General features: G+C 39.6%; 1 protein-coding gene and 2 long non-coding RNA genes across 3 annotated transcripts; 1 reads left to right on the forward strand and 2 right to left on the reverse strand.

The window, feature by feature from the left end:
* Window positions 1-304: 304 nt before the first annotated feature.
* Window positions 305-1,733, reverse strand: LOC131682928 (uncharacterized). Its single transcript, XR_009304271.1, has 3 exons — window positions 1,601-1,733; window positions 1,358-1,479; window positions 305-1,295 (listed from the first exon to the last, which is right to left on the reverse strand). It is a non-coding gene; the product is annotated as an uncharacterized LOC131682928 (long non-coding RNA).
* A 4,877-nt stretch (window positions 1,734-6,610) lies between these two features.
* LOC131682929 (uncharacterized) lies at window positions 6,611-10,381 on the forward strand. Its single transcript, XR_009304272.1, has 3 exons — window positions 6,611-7,237; window positions 7,292-7,683; window positions 9,166-10,381. It is a non-coding gene; the product is annotated as an uncharacterized LOC131682929 (long non-coding RNA).
* Window positions 10,382-15,455: 5,074 nt separating this feature from the next.
* Window positions 15,456-18,089, reverse strand: LOC131680098 (uncharacterized). Its single transcript, XM_058960819.1, has one exon. The coding sequence runs from the start codon at window positions 18,087-18,089 to the stop codon at window positions 15,456-15,458; it is 2,634 nt and encodes an 877-aa protein (XP_058816802.1).
* Between the last annotated feature and the right edge of the window lie 1,313 nt (window positions 18,090-19,402).

The raw sequence follows: 19,402 nt of genomic DNA on the forward strand, positions 1-19,402 counted from the left end.
GGAGAAAGGTGTTACCGGAACGCTGCTGGAGATACGTTTATGGTATTCTTGCATTATATTTGAGCAACCGAAAATAAAAGTCGAAAAGACAGAACATGCTTCGTAAAACTCGCTTCAAATATATTAGAATATAAAAACCGAATGTAAACTTCAACATCCATTAACGTATTATGTTCACACACGAAGAAAAAAGAAAATTACCTTTTTTGGATATCCTTGTAACAAGAGAACGAAAATCCGTGACTTGAAATATGAGGGGTTCAATGCAAGAACTTGTTTCAATGTAAATAAAAATTGACCAGACTGACTGCATATTCGATATAATTCTTTCCTACTATATTGGACAATTTTATTATTGAATTATTTTAATTAATATCAAACTAGGGGAAATTGAAAAGTGTTATAGTAATCAATGGTAGCTTAACTCGCTTCTCACAACTAAAAATTACTCGATTTAGTTCAAGGGTCATTCAGAAAACGCCTAGAACCATTTCGGTATTCACCAAGCATACCCAACAATTTAGCTGGATTATGGCTAATTCCCTAAACTGGATTGTTCAGTTTATTCCCTCGTAATGGCTTGTTCAGCTTTCGTTGTTTGTTGGGTATAGATAACATATGATCACGTGAATTCCATACAATTCACATTCACAATAATACGTGAATTCCATACCACATTACATGTAAAGTAATAATTCCAATAATCAACCGAGTCTGTCTACCGATTCTTAGCAAACACGCCATTAAGAACACGTTGCGTATTTTGCGTGCCGTAGTACAGGAACAAACCTATTTTAATCCCTACGACAGTTGCGTCATCTATATACAGGAGACCACCTGAAGCTCTAAGATGAATTCGCTTGCATTTTAAAACATGGTGCGCTCCGCGAATTCCGGAACCCTATATGTTAAACAGCCTCATGAATTAACTCATATTCAAACCCGGATTAATATGAGGTCAAGTATGAGGTTCATAATGGTGTCTAATGAAAGTATTATTGGTCCAAGTAATTCTACAAACTTTGATATACGGTTTTACCAGAATCGCGAACACAATGGAAGAACAATGAACATTATAAATTTATCAATTCTAAGCTCAGGCTAGTGTTAGCACTGATATGGTGTTTAATCAGGGAATATCTGTGACTATGAATTATTTTGAATCGTCCATTGCAAGGTTAGGTAGGACAGGATCGATTTTTCTAATCATGGAAAAGATACGACAGGGGTTGTAAACGTAGTCCGATTTGCCGTCACATCCGCAGCTATTAGTCGACAGGCGACATCTCTCAATTCTGAAATTTACCAAAAGTTTTGTCAGCCGGGCTGGCAAACATTAAAGAGCATTTAAACTCACCCATAGTCCGCTTCAAATGTCCACAATTCGTCGTCCGATACCGTCCAGTACCGTGCCGAACTTATCCCAACCTCTCATCCGAATGAGGTTTGTTTTTGTTGTTTTTGTTGGTCCGTTTCAGCCTGAGAATACAATAAAAACAACGAAAATTAGTTGACTAATCTTCCAATACGCAATCCGTCTTTCGGAAACGCTTTTTCGGTACATTTTGGAGCCATTTAATGTAATTATTTGATAATTTACCTGGATAATGTACAATTCCGTCACAGCACAGCACAACACATCACTTATGATATTTTTCAGTTTGACGTTTCTCTTCGTTGCGGGTTGGTAGTTCAGTGTATGCGTGAGTTTATGGGAGCTTTAATAGGGTTGGGTACTTTTTCATTTTCGTTGCATTTCGATTTTGTCTAAAGTTTTCGACATAGGAAATGTAACGTAAGATGGATTTATGGGATATATGGTCATTTTAGGGTATGTGTTCGTATTGTCGGAATACATCCGGCGTTAATACATAACTAAAATGATTGTTTCGTGGGATATTTTCGGGGGATTTTTGGGAGATTTTCGGGGGATATTTTCGGGGGATTTTCGGGGGATATTTTCGGGGGATTTTCGGGAGATATTTTCGGGGGATATTTTCGGAGGAATTATGTGCAGATTTCTCACTAGCTGAACTATTTCGGCGTTCGAGTCACTGCAAAGGAAATTATGAAGTTCAGTTCTGCGTTTTGTCTAGTAGAAAGTGTTTATTCAGGGAAGAGCTCTGAGGTGCTTTCAAAAGACAAAACTGTGCGGTAAGGGATACATTTCCAACATAAGGATTGGAGTAGTTCTGGAACTCAATAAACCTGTTTCTTGCAGTATTCATGAAGTTACATTGGGAATTATGATGCATTGAGAGTCGTAAGAAACTCAGTGTATTTTGTAGTGTTGGGGTTTCGGCTTGATCTAAAATTTCAATATTTTGATATCAATGCCAGTATTTTGGGATTTGTTGCAGTCTTTGAGTGTTATATATCTGAACTACCGGAGCGCAGCAGGGGAAATGTCAAATCCATCAGTATTTCTGTATTAAAGGCGAACATAGGATTAGTTGTACATAAAATTTTGTAAATAGTAGTTTTAATTTTTTTTCTATTGTTAGTCATTTTCGTAAAATTGTCCCTTACGAAAATTTGGTATTATCCCTAACACCAAATTTTCGTAAAACAAGCCTGGTGTTATGTAGCGGTCATGTCATATTCAGCAATATTTTTCAAATTTAGTAGAACCAGTCTGATTTGTTTGCGCCAAGAGTTAGACAACCTACCGTTGATCGACTCGTGCGCAACACCCTAGCAAATACTCCTCTCCGCGAGGGGAAGAAATTAAATTGCCTGTTGAGATTCTCCTGAAGACGAAAACCATGACGATCCTTCGTTTGGAATGCATGATGGAAAGGGACAGATAGAGCCTAAGGTTAGCTGACAGAATAAAACAGCTAGTAGGGTCGTTGATTTCCGAACATGTCCGAAGAAATTTGCGGGAAAATACGCGCTTCCTGTAAGTTCGTACGAAATTACCATCCTTAGTCTGAGGATTAACGCTGCTAGCCCATTTCGTCCCAGTCCGCCAAACGCAGAGAAAGTGCGCGTAGTGTGTCCTGTTTCGTTTGATCAAAGTTGGTAAAGTGACGTGATCGTATTTGAATGGTAGGCTAATTATTCTTGTTTCTCCCGTGCAAGTAGAATTCAAAGTTAAGCAAGTCGAGAGTGCGTGCGTAGGAAAGTTTGTGCAAAAAGCTACAGAAGAAGGTAAATGTGCTCAGAGTTAAGTGCCATTGACCCATACCATGTGCTAATGATCCCGTTTGCAATAGCCAGACGGCAATCTTATCTATTTCGCACAGCCAACGACGAACGAGAGAAGGAAGAAGGAACGAAAGCCACACGCGCGCATTATCGGACGAAATTTGAACCCGGCACCGTTACGCCGCCGGAAGGAAAGACGACCCGTCTAAAAGCCGTAACTTTCAAATGGTTTACAATATCGCCTTGATGCCAAAGAAAAAAGTTGCACGAAAGTTTACGGGCCTTTTGAAAAACCTATTATTGTTGATGGAGAAACGCGACTAACTTATGAAAAGGTCGTAATGAAACAAAATAATTGTGTTGTTAAAACAAAAGTTAAAGTATCTCGAGAACTAGAACAGAACTTTTAGAAAATTTTGGTTAAGAGCATTTCGATTTAAAATGGCGTTTAGAACCATATTCAAAAAGAAAATTGTATTTTTGACTGCAAATAGTAAGAATTATAAAAAAATGTCAAAAGTTGTTGTTAGGAAAACTTTTTTATTGAAAGCTTCCCCATGATCTAAATACACTAAAAAGGTTGCTTTCACGTCTTTAAAACGATAAACATTAAATTTTTGACATTTTTTGATGGGGTAACGCGAATAACTTGTAAAAAGAGCATAATTACACAATTAATTGTTTTTGAAGTAGCAAAATTTCAAATATCTCGAAAACTATCGCATTTTGGAAGATTTTTGTTAAACGCATTTTGATTTTAAATGGTGCTTAGAATTATATTCTGTAATAAAATTACAATTTTGTATGTCAATTAGTATGAAATTTAACAACATGTACGAAGTTATTGTTAGATAAACTTTTTTACCGATTTTTTCTCCATCATGCAATCACATTCAAAATGTTTCCTTTCTCTTTAGGTTTTTGGTAATAAAATATAAAAAATTTTAAAAATGGGTTTTTTCGCAATTTAAATTTTTTGTTTTTTTGAAAAATGACACATTTTTTCAGTGTATATTTTTTTTCGGGCAGAAGTATTTATTCCCTGTAACTTGTTCTCAGATAGTTTTGCTGTATAAAATACAGTAATCGAACAAAAAAAAAATGAAATTCATACATGTAGAAACGTTTACGCCCTTTTGAAAAATTACTCTTGTATCAAAATATTCCAATTGCCAGAGAATATCATGGAGAGTCATACAGCGAACACACCTGCAAAGTTTCGTTCGAATCGACGATGGTCATATTTTGCGGTCGGCTGGTTTCTCATGGAATCCCTCGATAGCAAAATATTCCAATTGCGATAGTTATGGAAATTACCCAAAATCCTCCTAGTGATCCAAACAGGTTGATTTTCCAATTCAATGAGTTGTTCTGAAGATTAATTGTTCGTAGTCGCTCACGGTGTTCCAGGGTGAGATTTTGAAGGAATTCTGCAGGTGGGCTGTCCAATGTGTTGATCTCTATTACTATTAAGCCAGTTGTAGGGTGGTATGATTTTCCAGGGATGAGTGCTTCTAGATTTGAAAATAGTTCACCGTCGATGAACAGGTTACATTCTTCGAATTTGATCAAAAATGATCCGCTGATGAGTTGACTTGTATTGCTGCAATTGGATGATAATTCTACCGTAGCGTCGTTTATTAGAATGGTGCCTTCGTTTATCCGTTTGATGAGACCCTTTGTATACACTATTTCAAAGAGGCAGCTGGAGTGTAGTCCTTGAATTAGTTTGTGTACACATTCAGTGGCTTGAGTTAGTAATGAATTTTCACAAAGGTAGATATTGTTTTGATCTTCGCATGGATGTGTTAATTCATATATATGCGTGGCATTTCGCACTACATAATTATGGTTTAGGAATATGCGCTTATTATTTTTAATTATGGAATCGACGTAGTTGTATTCATATAAGGTATTTGATATTTGGGGTACCTTAATGATGTATCCAATATGGGTTTTATTCAACGTGACCTGTGCGGATGAGCGGGATAATAGCTCTTCAAATGAAGTGATGTAAACATCGTGCTTTTTCCAAAAATGTTGCAATTATTTTGAAGTCTTTCATTGATAATATTTTGCTACTGGGAATGCCATATTTTGCCATTAAAATTGCTTCTTCTATAGCGGTAAGCTTGAAATTAGTTGGTACCGCCACACGGTACTATCTTTGATTTTAGGCCTGAGTTTAGTCCGGCCTAAGACGTTAGTACCTGTCATTGCAGAAATGGCTGCATCCTGAAACCAAACGAAAACAGTGTAAAAGGCCGCTATGTTCCTCTTGCATACATCTCAATAATTTAAATCAACTTTTTGACCTTTATCTGCATTATCATGGCCCATGTTGCACACAAAGCATATGAGAGCAAGTAAGCAAGTTTTATCCCGTACGAAAAACAGGTGTAATCGAATTTTAAATGCAATTTTTGTTAATATTCTTTAACGTCCTATATCTAGAAGGTGCTACACGCTCATTTCAAAACGCCACATCGAAGAGTTATATTGCAGGTTAGCAGAAGTCGAATCATTTTGAAACAAACCGTCGAACGACATTTTATAATTGGATTCAGAGATGAAAATTGTTTTCAATTGTTAGTTTACCTACGGCTATCAAAATGAGTGAAGTTTAATTCGCTCACAATTTTTTAGTTATGTTAACAAGATTAAAAGAAATGAATATATAATCACAATTTGTACCCTTTTCTAGTTATATATTCTCACAAGAAACACAACAAGCAAGTGGAAGTTTATTTATATTTTTACTGCTTTCGAAGTAGCTCAAAACTAAGATTGAATAAAAATTGTAAATGAAGCCATGCCATATAGCCTAAGTAACACTTTTAAATATGACGGCAAACAAGCTGCTACAAATATTCTCATTTTGATCGTTATTTAAATGTTATCGGAGCTTGCTTATATTGTTTTGTAATTTATACTTTTCTAACATATCTTGAACGATTTGCATTTCCGCTGAAGTACAAATTTTGGTTTAATTCTTAATGATAGAACAGAAAAAAGTTGAATACGGAAAAATCGCCTAAATCGTGTCGGAACTTAAGGGGGGTTGTGTAAAATATTATCGGCAGGTATTTTCAATACAAAGATTGTTTGTCTTTTCAGTCAGGCGCCACATCGAAAACTTGTTTTGCGGTATACACTATAACTCAAAATCTACTGGACCAGAGATGCCAGGTACTTTTTTCAAATGTCTGCAATAATAATTTTAAAAGTCTGGGAAGAACAAAAAATGTCAGGAAAGCTAGTGTAACCAAAAGCCTCTATATTCAAAAATCTGCAAATATCTGCAACAAAACTAAAAAATCTGCAAATATCTGCAACCAAACTAGAAAATCTGCAAATATCTGCGTCATCGAAAAATCTGCAGCTTAAATTAAAAGTCTGCGAATTTGCAGACTTGTCTGCAAATCTGGCATCTCTGTACTGGACCAAACCTACACTGAACAAAAATTGTTGCGATATAGCATATGATTTGTCATTTGAACGACATAAAAACTCAATGTTGACGATTTCGAATGGCAATCATCTAAAAAATGGTGGATTCAAGATCGAATGACTTCATGTCTGTATTGGAATGAACAGTCTGTGATATTCGAAGGATAGACATAACGCCATATGAATTATTTGCACCCAAAAAAGTAAACGATGGTGCTTATTATTATCATCTCAACTAACAGTAGTTGATCATTCGTGTTTCATCTGTTTCCAGTGTTTGGGCTGGCTCGAAAGACAGTCATTTGAAGCGCTTCATGCGTTTGCGAGATAAGTTTTTTCATTGTTTCTGTGCAGTCGCAAAAAGTCAGTTCGCGACATCAAAACGTGAAAATACTGCTGCTTGTCATCTTCAAGACTAACGTACCCTAGAAAAATTGCTTTGGAGCTGATTTCCTGGTATTGGGAGAGAAACTAGCGTCCGGATCAAAGGATTTATTTGCATATTTTCGAGCAATGCCACTGACATGGTGTCTTTCAACATACAGGGAATAGCCGTTATTTAGTGCAAATAACTGGTCAAAGCCATAGTATGCAAGGCAAAAAGGGAGTACTGGAAAGGGAGTGAAGTATACAATAGGTAAAATGTTTCGTAAGTTTGTGCACAGCTAGTTTCACGATCATATTTTTTTAGGATGGATGCCAAATAGCTGTCAATTGATGACTATGTTGATCGAAACTATTATTCTGGTGAAATGGTGGCACTAACGATTCAATATCGTACGGGAATCACAGCCCTAGGAACCACGAGTCCCGAGAGATTGTAGTTACAGGTATTCCTATCCCAAGGTTTGGAAAATTTCCACGCGACCGGCACTAGGTGATGGCCAAATCTACTGGTTTCACATAGCCGTCTTAGTCCCTGAATCAGATTCGAGAGCTAGACGGATCGCATGATATGCAACATGAGGAGCCAATGTTCGATCTGCTTTGGTTCTATCCCGATGACCATGGCGGCTGAACTACATTGCGCCACAATGCTGATTACCTTTGGAAATGTACAATCAATTAAACAATCTGACGCAGGTATTTCAATTTTATTATGGAAGGGTTCAATTTATAGCATTAAGCACTATTTACACTTATCCGATCCGTTTCAGTTCCGTGCTCGGACACCAATATTCTTTCATACAAATCAAAAGCGAGCATTCACACTTGTCCGGCACGGCACCGTCCCGGACAAGTGTGCTCACATTTGAAGCGTGTGAAATAATATTGGCATTCGTGCACGGTACGGAACCGTTGCCAAAGCGGATCGGAAAGGTGTTACTTTGACTTTATCGTTATGTTGTTACAATATTCTCTGCACAAAAGTACACTAAAAAATCCAAACGTTAATTCTATTTGTTTCAAACCGCTTAAAATTCATATGAAGAAGAAATGCTATTGTTATCGCGCGCACACATACCTTCTATGTGTCAATTGTATAAACTATGTATGCACACACATAAGTTATATGTGCATATTGTTATAGAATGGGGTTTTATGTGCCTAATAATTATGAAATGTGAATCACAAGCGTATGTATACAATTTTGATAATTTTCAAACCAAATCATATTACATGTACCACTACCAACATAACAATATATTGGGACTGGGAGGGACCACCAGAGCACCCGATTGAAACGATTTGGACAGGGAGAGTGGAAATGCCAACTTTCTGCCGATAACATTTCGTGGATAAAGGGCGGGCTCTTCTCCCCACCTATTGGGAAGGCTCTACAACACAATGGCTTTCTTTACGGTTGATTCATGAGATCTAAACATTGGAAGGCGATTCTTAAACACTCCCGTGGACCGTATAAGCGAAGTGATTACTCTCGAGTAAGCGAATTGCCCAACGGACACCTTTCTCCTTTTTGGCCCTTCATACAGTGTTTAGCTGACTATGATCAATGGGCAAAGATTGAACAAGTAGTAGTGTAAGAGCAGGCCATTGCAATAAAACGGTTGTTTTGCTACAATAGGTGGTAGTAACACACTAATAATTATGAAATGTGAATGTAAGATTAATATTTCTTGTAAATACACACATTAGGTTTATGTGCCAGTAAATAGTGTCGTAAACGTATTCTTCCGCAATAGTGCAAAAATCTATAAACCAATAGGCATAACGTTTACTATTTTGAGTGTACTATGATTGTGGTTAATATACAGGTGGCATTCATGACACACGCCTGTTTACGAATATTTTGACGCATGAGAATTTTTTCAAAAAGACATCTGCAATGAGTTACTCTCTTTGTTTACTTTCTCTTTCGATTTTTACGGTGTCACTATAACGCTTTTCACTTATTTTACAGTACAGATCGAAAGACGGTGGTTTTAAGTAGCATATTATGACCAGACTTGAGGGATAAATGTTAAAGTGACCGAATTATTAACAGAAGAGAAAGTAAACAAAGAGAGTAACTCATTGCAGATATGACTTTTTGAAAAAACGCTCAAGAATTGCGTCCCACTATTCACCATCTTGCTGTAATAGTGATTTATTTCCTCTTTTCAGAAAACACCAGCACCGCGCAAACGTAAGAGATTCTGTGATGGACCAACGTTGCCGCAAGAGAACACTGGTAGCAATAGGTTTGTTCCAGTACCAGGAGAAACTGGAAGTACTCCGGAGAAAATCGTTCCTGTATTATCTTCTTTTCTTTTCCTTCTTCTGGTAGCAAATCGGAGTGAAAAGGAGCAAGAATTTTTTGTTCCGGAGCAACAGGGAGTGAGTTCCGTGTACTGGAACAAACCTAATCATTGTTAGCAGAAAGGAAACCACTCTTTTGCGCTCAAGCAAGAAACCAAGTCACCCAGCAATTTTTAAGTTTACCGTAAAACTTGAAGGCACTGAGCTAGATCAGCAACCTCCCGGTGCGATTGTTAAAAGTTGATCAACGATCCAGTAGAATTACGCACTAGACAAGAGAATATGTCCGGAATTACAAATTGTGACTCATCAGAAAAATATCTTTAAACAAGCACTAGCTCGGAAACGGTATCAATCCAAACTATGAAAAGTTTCGACTGACTCCGACGCAAATTCCGGAAACTGCTTCGTTGATTGCGCGAATATTATATTCTGGTACTGCTAGGTAAATTTCACATTGAAGAATAATTCCGTTGCTAGCTGCCATGATTCAGCATCGAGAGATAGAACCTATAGTCGAGATCGAACCAAGAGAGCAAGGCAAACCGTTGTCACTAAACGCCCTAGCACTAAACTAAAACAAGTTATATTACACATAAGACATAACTTTCTCCGCTAAAGGAAGGCAACAAATTTTTACCGTTAAATTTGAATACTGCGTAATTGTCTCCCTTCGTTTACTTTCGTAGTCACCGACGTTACGTAACATGTTTTAACTGAAGAATTTTTTTCGAAGACTCACGTACCGGGGGAGTAGCGATAAAAAAAGTTGTGGTTCAGCCGGAAATGAACTGGATTTCTGGCTGGTCCCAGTTCGTATTCTGGCTCCAGTAACACAACCGATTCTAATTAGCCACTGAAGTCGGAATACGAACTGGAACCAGCCAGAATTCCGGTTCATTTCCGGCTGAGCTTAACTGGGTGCTAAAGCTGCAAGATTGTCATGGTGACATTGGTAACGAAACTATATTAAGCAAAGTGTCAAAAGTTTGAATTCAATGTGAGGTTATTTTTTATACTACGGTAGCATGTTACAAGCATTTGGATTGTGTTTTGATGTTTTTAGAATATATTATTTTGATCAGTAGTTTTTAAAAAACCAATAACAATAAATTACGTTTGCAAAATGCAATAAACTGTTTCAATAATAATTATATATGTACAACCAATTCCTTGATTTGAACTGATCTTCTGCTTAAAACCAAATATATATCGTCTTGTTCTTTGAGCAACTTTCATTCAACTTTTCAATGACATTTATGCTAAGAAATAATGGAAGTATTTCGATTTTCTGATTTGGTATATACGCTGAATATGGAGATGTCTTATCAAATTCGACGTTTTAGTTATTGTAAAATTAATGTTAACATTTCAATCTTGATCGGTTGTTGCTTTGCAATGCGAAACTTTTGCTTCTATTTTCTGAATGTCTATCATTTGATACTTGCATACAAGGGTGGAAAGTAACTTGCAACAAAAATCAAAAGGCTGTCATCCAAAACACAACTGACAAATGTTAAAGGGCCGGGTCATATTGAATATCATTCGGAATAACGCTTCAGTTTTGGTACAGTGTAAGACAAGACGTGACAATCGGCTTCTTGTTTATCATTCGACATTCTTCTTTTCGCAGATTTCCACCCTGCCGAAATCTTCCGAACAGTGTTGCTATTTTTTAAAACGAAAGAAGATTGAAAAAAGATTCTTGTTATTTTTATTTTACGCCTGCAATATTTTGTATCTTGAATCCATTATATTAATAAAGGGCACCGTTTTTCCATGTCATGGGTGTTTAGTAAGGTTTGATGAAACCATTTTCTGACTAATTTTAGATTCATTTATTCATTTTTACTGTTTTAACGATAATAACATTATTTGTCAAAAGTAATTACATTATTTTTCTATAAATATAGCAACACTGCCAAACATCATTTAGCTATCCCTGCAGTAACATTGCGTACGGTGCAAAAAGTCAGAATCAACCAATCAGGAGCTGGAACATTCTGACGTAAAATTGCAACAAAAACGACCCCCTCTATTGTTATGTCTTGTCTTAGGACCAAACGTTGATACATTTGCACAGTTGTTTTTCACAGCATTTTACAAGTAATTAAGGGAGCTTTTATTTTTTGGTCGATTTTCGATTTTTTCGTAGCACTTTAAAATCAAAGTCCGATTATTGCTAAAACAATGATTAACATGTTATTGTAAAATAATAATATTAAGCAGTTTGCAAAAAGCTCTTGTAGCCTGGGCAATGTGAAGAAGAAAAACTGTGCAAAATTCAAAACGATTGGTCCAAGAAATTTTGAGATATGATTTACACCGGATTTCGTCGAGATCGTGAAGATTCACTGTCTGCATCCAGTATCAGATTCAATATGTAAATTTATTGCCTGTTGCGTCTATAGATAGACTTTCGTGCACATTTTGAAAGCAGAAAAATAAATATTCACACGTTAAACTCCACGGAGAACAGCAAATAAACAAACCGATTATCTTCTGCACAGTCCTACAGAGGGTATTAAACGTTGTTTTTGATTGGGTAATCGTGCTGATAATTTGGATTACTTCATTTTCAGCAAAGTAGGTCTTCCATATGCATGGTTAGTAGAGAAGGTGGGTAGGATGGTATAATAAGCCCCACCAGGCTAAAATGTCAGATTTTTATTCCATGGACGACTGATACAAATATTTCAAAAGATTTATGACATTTTCGACGTTTTTTCACTCAAAAGCCATTCCGCGTAAAATTAAAATATTGAAAAAATCCTACGTACGTCGCTATTGACATAGGGAATCAGAAAAACTTTAGTTTTTGGCACTAGGTTAAAAATCATGGCCGCATAAGGTAAAAAAGCTGCAGAGCCGCCATCTTGTGATGAAATTGCTCGAAAAAATTACTTTGTTTGATTCAATACTTATGTTATAAATCCCATTCAACAAGCTGTCGATTGACCTTTTTATTGAGCAATAAAAAATTCTCGAAATAAGCCTATTTTTTCGTGCTCTACAGTGGTGTAACCCCTTAAGCTAAATCGAGAATTTCAAAATCGTTTTAAAAACATAAATACATAGACTAATAAATGGCATAAACAGTGAATTTTAAATTAACTTCACTGTACAGTTTTTTAACATTACCGTGTGTTCATGCAAGTTCTTTGATGTGTCCACGTACCGGGAATTTTCTAGCACACGCGGCGGGAGGTGATATCGGCGGAACAAATAACACGCGGCACGATTTAGTGGACATCAAAACTCTTTAATTGTCGAGAAAGAATGTAACGAATATAAATCGGTTAAGAAAGACTCGACTGCTTTCGATAACGTTTTATTACTGACTAACTGCTCTGATATTTTCTACATCTGTAGGTAGTAAGTTTCAGTGGCACGATCATACGATCGGCAATCAAAAGGCCTTTTTGCTTATCATCTATATGTGTAACGATAGATAGGTAAAGCGCAATGAGAAAGGTATCTTCTTATCATACGGCTGAGCGAGAAGACAACTGATACTGTGTTGTGGAACATATGGTGGTTCTAAAACTACTAACAATTATTTTTGCCGCAACATAGCCGGCCGCCTTGAAATCCATGAGATTTCAATATCAAATTCTATCATTGTTGTTTCTAACACTAACTAATTCAATATATCTTATTTTCTATCGGTATTTACGTTTGCAAACAATTGAAAACCGACTCAATCACTAGGTGAGCCTCCTGCTTCTCTGGAACGGTGGTTATTGGTTGAATGTTGGTCTGGATTTACTGTCCTGGATGACATGGGTGTTGCCCTCAAACACTGTGCTGACGAACGGTACGGTAGATGGTTTCATGGCGAATCACACTGCTGGAATTTTCGCCATCTATGATGTGCATGGTGTCTCGTCTAGCGGCTGTCATCGACAGCCTTGGATGGAACTGGTGCCCTTCGTCTGTGGAAAAGATGGGGTGCTTTTTTATATGAATTTATGAACATTACAGTATCTTGCCTGGAGCGGAGGCCCCCGGGCCTCCGCGGCCGCCTTCCTTAGCGGTGACGATGGATGGATGAAGAGCTCGTGCTGGTTTCCTACTCTCGAGTAATACCTTGGTTGACGAATATCATGCTGAATCGAAAAGGGTGATCAATCCTCTTGGCTGGTTGGTAGGTTGGTTGAGACGTCGTTGTACTTCGGTGAGAAGAATATTAGCTTGGTTCTAGCTGGCGGACGCAAAACTAATCGATAGCATGGTGCTATAGTACACTGGCGACTGGGCCAGCATCGTAAAAAGGGTAACGTAGACAGGACCGTACATCATGCACATATACTTCGTGATTCGACCTTCACCTTACATGCATTGTATACTTCGGAGATGGAGAATTTGGGGATGTGTAAAGATCGATGTGTCTCGACGACAGACTTCAGGAGAACTCATCCCGGGGTCACCGGAATGGTGACGTAACAGCAACTATGGAGTATGAAACTAGGATTACTTTTTTGAAATTCTTTATAAACACAACACTTAACTGGAAAGCGGAGGTCTCTAGCGGACCTCCGCTAGTGCCGAAGCACCGTCGTAAAAGAGCTACAGCCCGCCATTCGTCGACATCGCGTTGTCCCTTATAGGAAGAACGCATATCTTGGTAATTCCTCGTTTGTAGATTCCGTCCTGGGTGCGAACATTAACGACACGTATGTTGTTATCTGGTCCTCTAACGATATCGGTGACACGGCCAAGATGCCATCTGACTGGTGGTAAACGTTCATCCATCAGGAGTACCATGGTTCCAACTGCAATTTTATCCCGTTGTCTCGTCCATTTAATCCGATTGTGTAAATCAGATAAGTAGAGTGTTGTCCTTTTCTCCCACAGCATCTGAACATAGTGTTGAGCCCTTTGCCAGGAAGATAAGCGATTTGTGGGCACACTGTCTAAATTAAGCTTTGCAATGGCAGTCAACGGGCGTTGTACAAGAAAATGCCCTGGAGTCAAGGCTTTAAAGTCGTTCGGGTCGTTACTTATTGGTGTGATCGGTCTAGAGTTCAAAACTGCTTCTACTTGTGTTATCACTGTTTGAAACTCGTCGAATAGTAGTGTCCGTGGTCCGACTGTCTTCTTCAATGCAGTTTTGAAGCTCTTTACGGCAGCTTCCCATAGCCCACCAAAGTTGGGCGTTCTAGCAGGGATGAACTTAAATTCAATCCGTTCTACGGCTGTGTCTTTCGTTATCACGTGTTGAAACTGTTGACCTTCAAAGAGCCTTCGTAGTTCATCTAGCTCTCGATTGGCTCCCACAAAGTTTTTCGCGTTGTCACACATGATGACTGTTGGATGCCCTCGCCGGGCTACAAAGCGCTTAAGCGCAGCTAAGAACGCTTCTGTAGTCAAATCTTGCACCAGTTCTAGATGTACCGCTTTTGTGACGAGGCAGACGAATATGGACACGAAACACTTCTTAGGGCTGCTCCGACGATTAGCATAGGTGAATAAAAACGGTCCACAGTAGTCCACGCCGACATGTAGAAAAGGTGGTGCTGGTGTTACTCTTTCTGCTGGTAGGTCCGCCATTAACTGATCTAGAGGTCGTGGCCTTGCGCGAAAGCACGAGATGCAGCCATGTATCAATTTCCGTGCCAAATCCCGAATTCGCGTTGGCCAGTACCGTTCTCTTACGCGCGCAATGAGTAGCTGTTGTCCAGCATGGTATAGCTTCGTGTGATAGTGGGCGAGTATCAACATTGCAAGAGGATGATTGTGGTGAATTATCATCGGATGTTTTCTACTATCTGACACAGGCGCATCCCTCAGCCGGCCGCATGATGCCGTCCACTAACCTTGGACGTAGCGAACAGATTTTTGATGACTCCCGAACCTCATCATTTCTTGCCAAATCGAGCAGTTCCTGGCTGAAGCTTTCTCGCTGGGACAGCTGGATTAAATGAATAACAGCCTTATCATACTCCTCTGTACTGATCAGCCCAGTCATTTTACTGCTTCTGTTGATTTCTGTCGCATTATATCGGAACCGACGAATGAGTGCAACTATGCGAACGAGTTTTGGGAACGATGAATATAAGGAGAATATTTCGCTTGGAGGTTGTGCTTGCAGAGCTAATGATACTACACTACGCTCTTCTAAAACGGCTGATTCGAACTGTTAGAAGTTAACATCATCGTTCACAGGCCACGTAGGAGTTTCTTGACGCATCCATAGCGGACCATCGAACCAGATTGCCTGATACTGGAGCTGGAGTCATTCCACGGGATAAAATATCTGCTGGGTTTTCAGCACCAGGTACATGATGCCAAACGCCGCATCTTGTGATATGTTGTATTTCAGACACCGTGTTCCCAACGAAGGCTTGCCAACGTGATGGCGACGAAGCTAACCAGCACTGGACAATTTTGGAATCTGTCCAGAAATGTGGCATCGTAGTAGTTGGGATGTTGCTTCTGAACCTTTGGAATAGATGACTGAGTAACAGCGCCGATGACAGTTCCAGTCGAGGTATTGATTGCTTACGTTTGTTTCGCTTTGGTTCATCAAGTGGAGCGACTCTTGACTTTGACATTAGCAGGCGTACTGCAACAGATCCGTCGGATGAGACGCAACGAAGGTAAAGGCATGCTCCATACGCCCTTTCCGAGGCATCACAAAAGCCGTGCAGTTCGACACTTACACAATCTTGGCATGGTCCAACCCATCGCGGCACAGTCAGAGAATCGAGAGTGATCAGGTTTCGCCTATATTCTTGCCAAAAGTCTTGGAATTCCTTCATAAGTGGTTCATCCCATTTGCAATTTAGCTTCCACAGCGTTTGGATAAATATTTTGGCTTGAACTGTAACAGGACCGACAAGTCCAAGCGGATCGAAGAGTTTAGATGCGTCGGACAAAATAACTCGTTTGGTAACGATGGCCGATGTGTTCCACCTCGGAACTTCGAAGCGGAAACAGTCTGTGCATGGTTCCCACACAAGCCCCAAAGTTTTTACAGTGGATGTGGATGAATCTAATTCGAGAATATCTCTATGATCTCGGAGGCCAGCTGGAAGATCTGCTAAGATTTCTTGACAATTCGAATTCCATTTTCGAAGAATAAATCCAGCGCTGTCTAGCAAGTTGTTCATTTCCCTTATCAAGCTCCTTCCTTCCTTCACGCTACTAACACCGGTGATCATGTCATCCACATAAAAATCCTTTTTAAGAACCTTAGCAGCTATAGGATGCGATTTGTCTCCGTCCTCTGCCAGCCTTTGCAAACAGCGAGTGGCAAGGTATGGTGCTGCTGAGGTCCCGTACATAACGGTTGTTAATTCAAATGTTTGAATTGGATCATTTTCTGATTCTCTCCAGATGATGCGTTGCAATCCTTGATCAGATCGTTGCACATTAATCATGCGATACATCTTGGCTATGTCAGCTACGAGTGCCAAACGATGCATCCGGAAACGAATTATGATTGACATCAGGTCATCTTGGACAACGGGACCAACCATTAAACCGTCATTGAGTGTGATTCCAGTGGATGTCTGAGAAGAGGCGTCGAAAACGACACGTAATTTAGTCGTCGTGCTGTCCGGTTTTAATACGGCATGGTGTGGCAAATAATAAACTGGTCCGAGTGCCACGGCTTGATCGTCAACCTTTCGCATATGACCCATGTACTGGTACTCCCGAATAAACTCACAGTGCAGGGTCTTCATTTCAGGATTCGTTGCGAACCGCCTCTCCAAACTCATGAAGCGTCGAAGTGCTGAAGCTTTAGAGTCACCCAGCTTTTGGATGACATAATCTTTTTTCGGCAGGGTCACTACGAAACGCCCTGTATCGTCTCTTGTAGTCGTTTGTTCAAAGATTTCCTTACACCGTGTTTCTTCGATTGAATATGTACTTTTCACTTGACAGGATTCCAATTCCCAAAATTTGGTCACTTGGTCCTGGAGAGCTGTAGTCGAACACAGATATACAGCTGCTGTTGACAAAGCAGATGTCGAATCGGTAAGTCGACCGGAAACGATCCATCCGAAAACAGTATTTTGTAGCGTAGGTCCTTGTTCCCAGAGTTTCCTTTTTCCGTCCAATAACAGATCGAGATAGTACTCTGCACCGATTATCACGTCGATTTCTGCTGCTTTGTTGAAATCCGGATCAGCCAAAATGATTTCGTTCGGTACATTCCACTGATAGATTTCGAAATCTTCGCATGGCAATGGTACGGTTAGTTTTGAAAGAACATTGAATCGTATGTCCTCCTGGAACTTAGAGATTTCGTTTAATCGTGGATTGATCGTTGCACGCACAGCTTGCTTAGACACACCTCCCGATCCTCCAATTCCTTGGATAGACAGGTAGTCAGAAAACTCCTTCAATTTGAGCTTCCGACAGAAGCTAGTAGTTACAAAACAATATTGGGAGCACGAATCGAGCAATGCTCTGGCCAAAATCGTGTTTCCATACGCATCGCTAACACGCACAAGCGCAGTTGATAGCAGCACTTGACGTGTAATTGACTTATTGGAGGCTTGAAGTGTGACTGTGTGCTTGGTGGAGAACGGTTGACCAGTGGCAGGCCTTGGGTGAGTGCTATGCGAATGTGGATTGACAACTGTTAAGTTGATGGTGGATGGTGTATTTGTGTTTGTGGGTGTGGGTGTGGCTGTGTTCTGAGTCGGAGTTTGCAACGTCTGCTGATTATTGTCAGTTGGGGGTCGTCTCGACTTTTGTTTTTCATTTCCACTGTTCGCTGAAGCGTTTGACGGATGAAGCAACGTGTGATGCCTCCTACCGCAATTACGACACATACCTCTTGTACAGTTGCGGGCCAGGTGTCCACCTGACAAACAGTTCACACATAAACCATGTTTACGTACCGTATCATAACGTTCTGATACACTCAAATTTTGGAATCGCTTGCATATGAATGCTGAGTGGGACGGTTCTGAACAGAAGCTACAACGTCCAGATGTTGATGGATGGCTCACACCAAACCGTGGCCTTTTGCTATCGGCTATTGGTGGGAGAATGTTATCTCCAACAGATTGGAGAATTGCACAATGATTTCTGAGAAAGGTAATCAAATCTTCATAAGCTGAGACCTCTTTGGAGTTGTGGTGTGTTTCCCATAATCTAAGAGTAACAGGATCCAACCTCGCGCAGAGCATGTGAACAAGGATAGTACTCCAGCCAGCTGTCTCTTGTCCCAGTTTTTCGTGCATTTGCAGATTCTTATCGAATTCACTTAGAACGTGGTTTAGGGATTCGAAATTCTCTCTCTTCATACCAGCAACTCCAAAGAGTGCTTCTAGGTGCGCCTTGACAATCAATTTAGTATTTTGATAACGTCATTCTAAAGATGTCCAAGCCACGGTGTAGTTGGCTGCTGTCAGCTCAATGGATGAAATCGCTTGAAGAGCTTCTCCGGAGACAGACGATCGCAAGTACGTAAACCTGTCCATGTCTGTAAGCTTCTCGTTCCGATGGATAAGGCTGCGGAAAGCATCTCGAAATGGGACCCAATCTCGAAGTTTACCACAAAAGGTAGGTAATTTAATCTCTGGAAGTTTGATCTTCGAATATGCAGAAACCAAGGCAGTAACAACGGGAGGGCTAGCGACACTCTCGTCCTTGATATGATGTTTTAGCAGCGATCCCTTGAGTCTGCAATATAAATTCTCCGCATCTCGTAAAATCTCATCGTTCTCTACATCCCTCCTTTCTTCAGCAGCTTCCAATCTCGCCAAACGGTCTGCTTCCTTCTCGTCTAGTTCTGGTTCTTCTTCATCTTCCAATTCATCCATTTCAGCTTCTATCAAATTTCGCACTTCTTTGAATTCACTAAATGCACTTTCTAGCAACTGCAAACGAACATCAACTTGATCTCTGTCGTCGATTGTATAATGTTCAACAAACTCGGCAATTCCTGTCATAGTGGTTCGCAAGCTTTTTTCACGTTTTTGGAGTGTTCTTAAACTGTGTGCCATCTTCACTTGATCGTCACTAATAACACACTTATCAATGTTGGTTCGTTTGCACTGCTCACCTCACCGAGTTTTCACTTAATTCTCTATACACCGTCGCCCTGCTAGTTGAATTATTAACCGTAACGAGAACCGCG

This window comes from Topomyia yanbarensis, chromosome 2 (assembly GCF_030247195.1).
Source record: "Topomyia yanbarensis strain Yona2022 chromosome 2, ASM3024719v1, whole genome shotgun sequence".
In the NCBI taxonomy this organism is placed as follows: Eukaryota; Metazoa; Arthropoda; class Insecta; order Diptera; family Culicidae; genus Topomyia; species Topomyia yanbarensis.

Excerpts from the sequence above, each read along its gene's own strand:
- LOC131680098 (XM_058960819.1), bottom strand. The coding sequence starts at position 18,089 with ATGTGTCGTAATTGCGGTAGGAGGCATCACACGTTGCTTCATCCGTCA.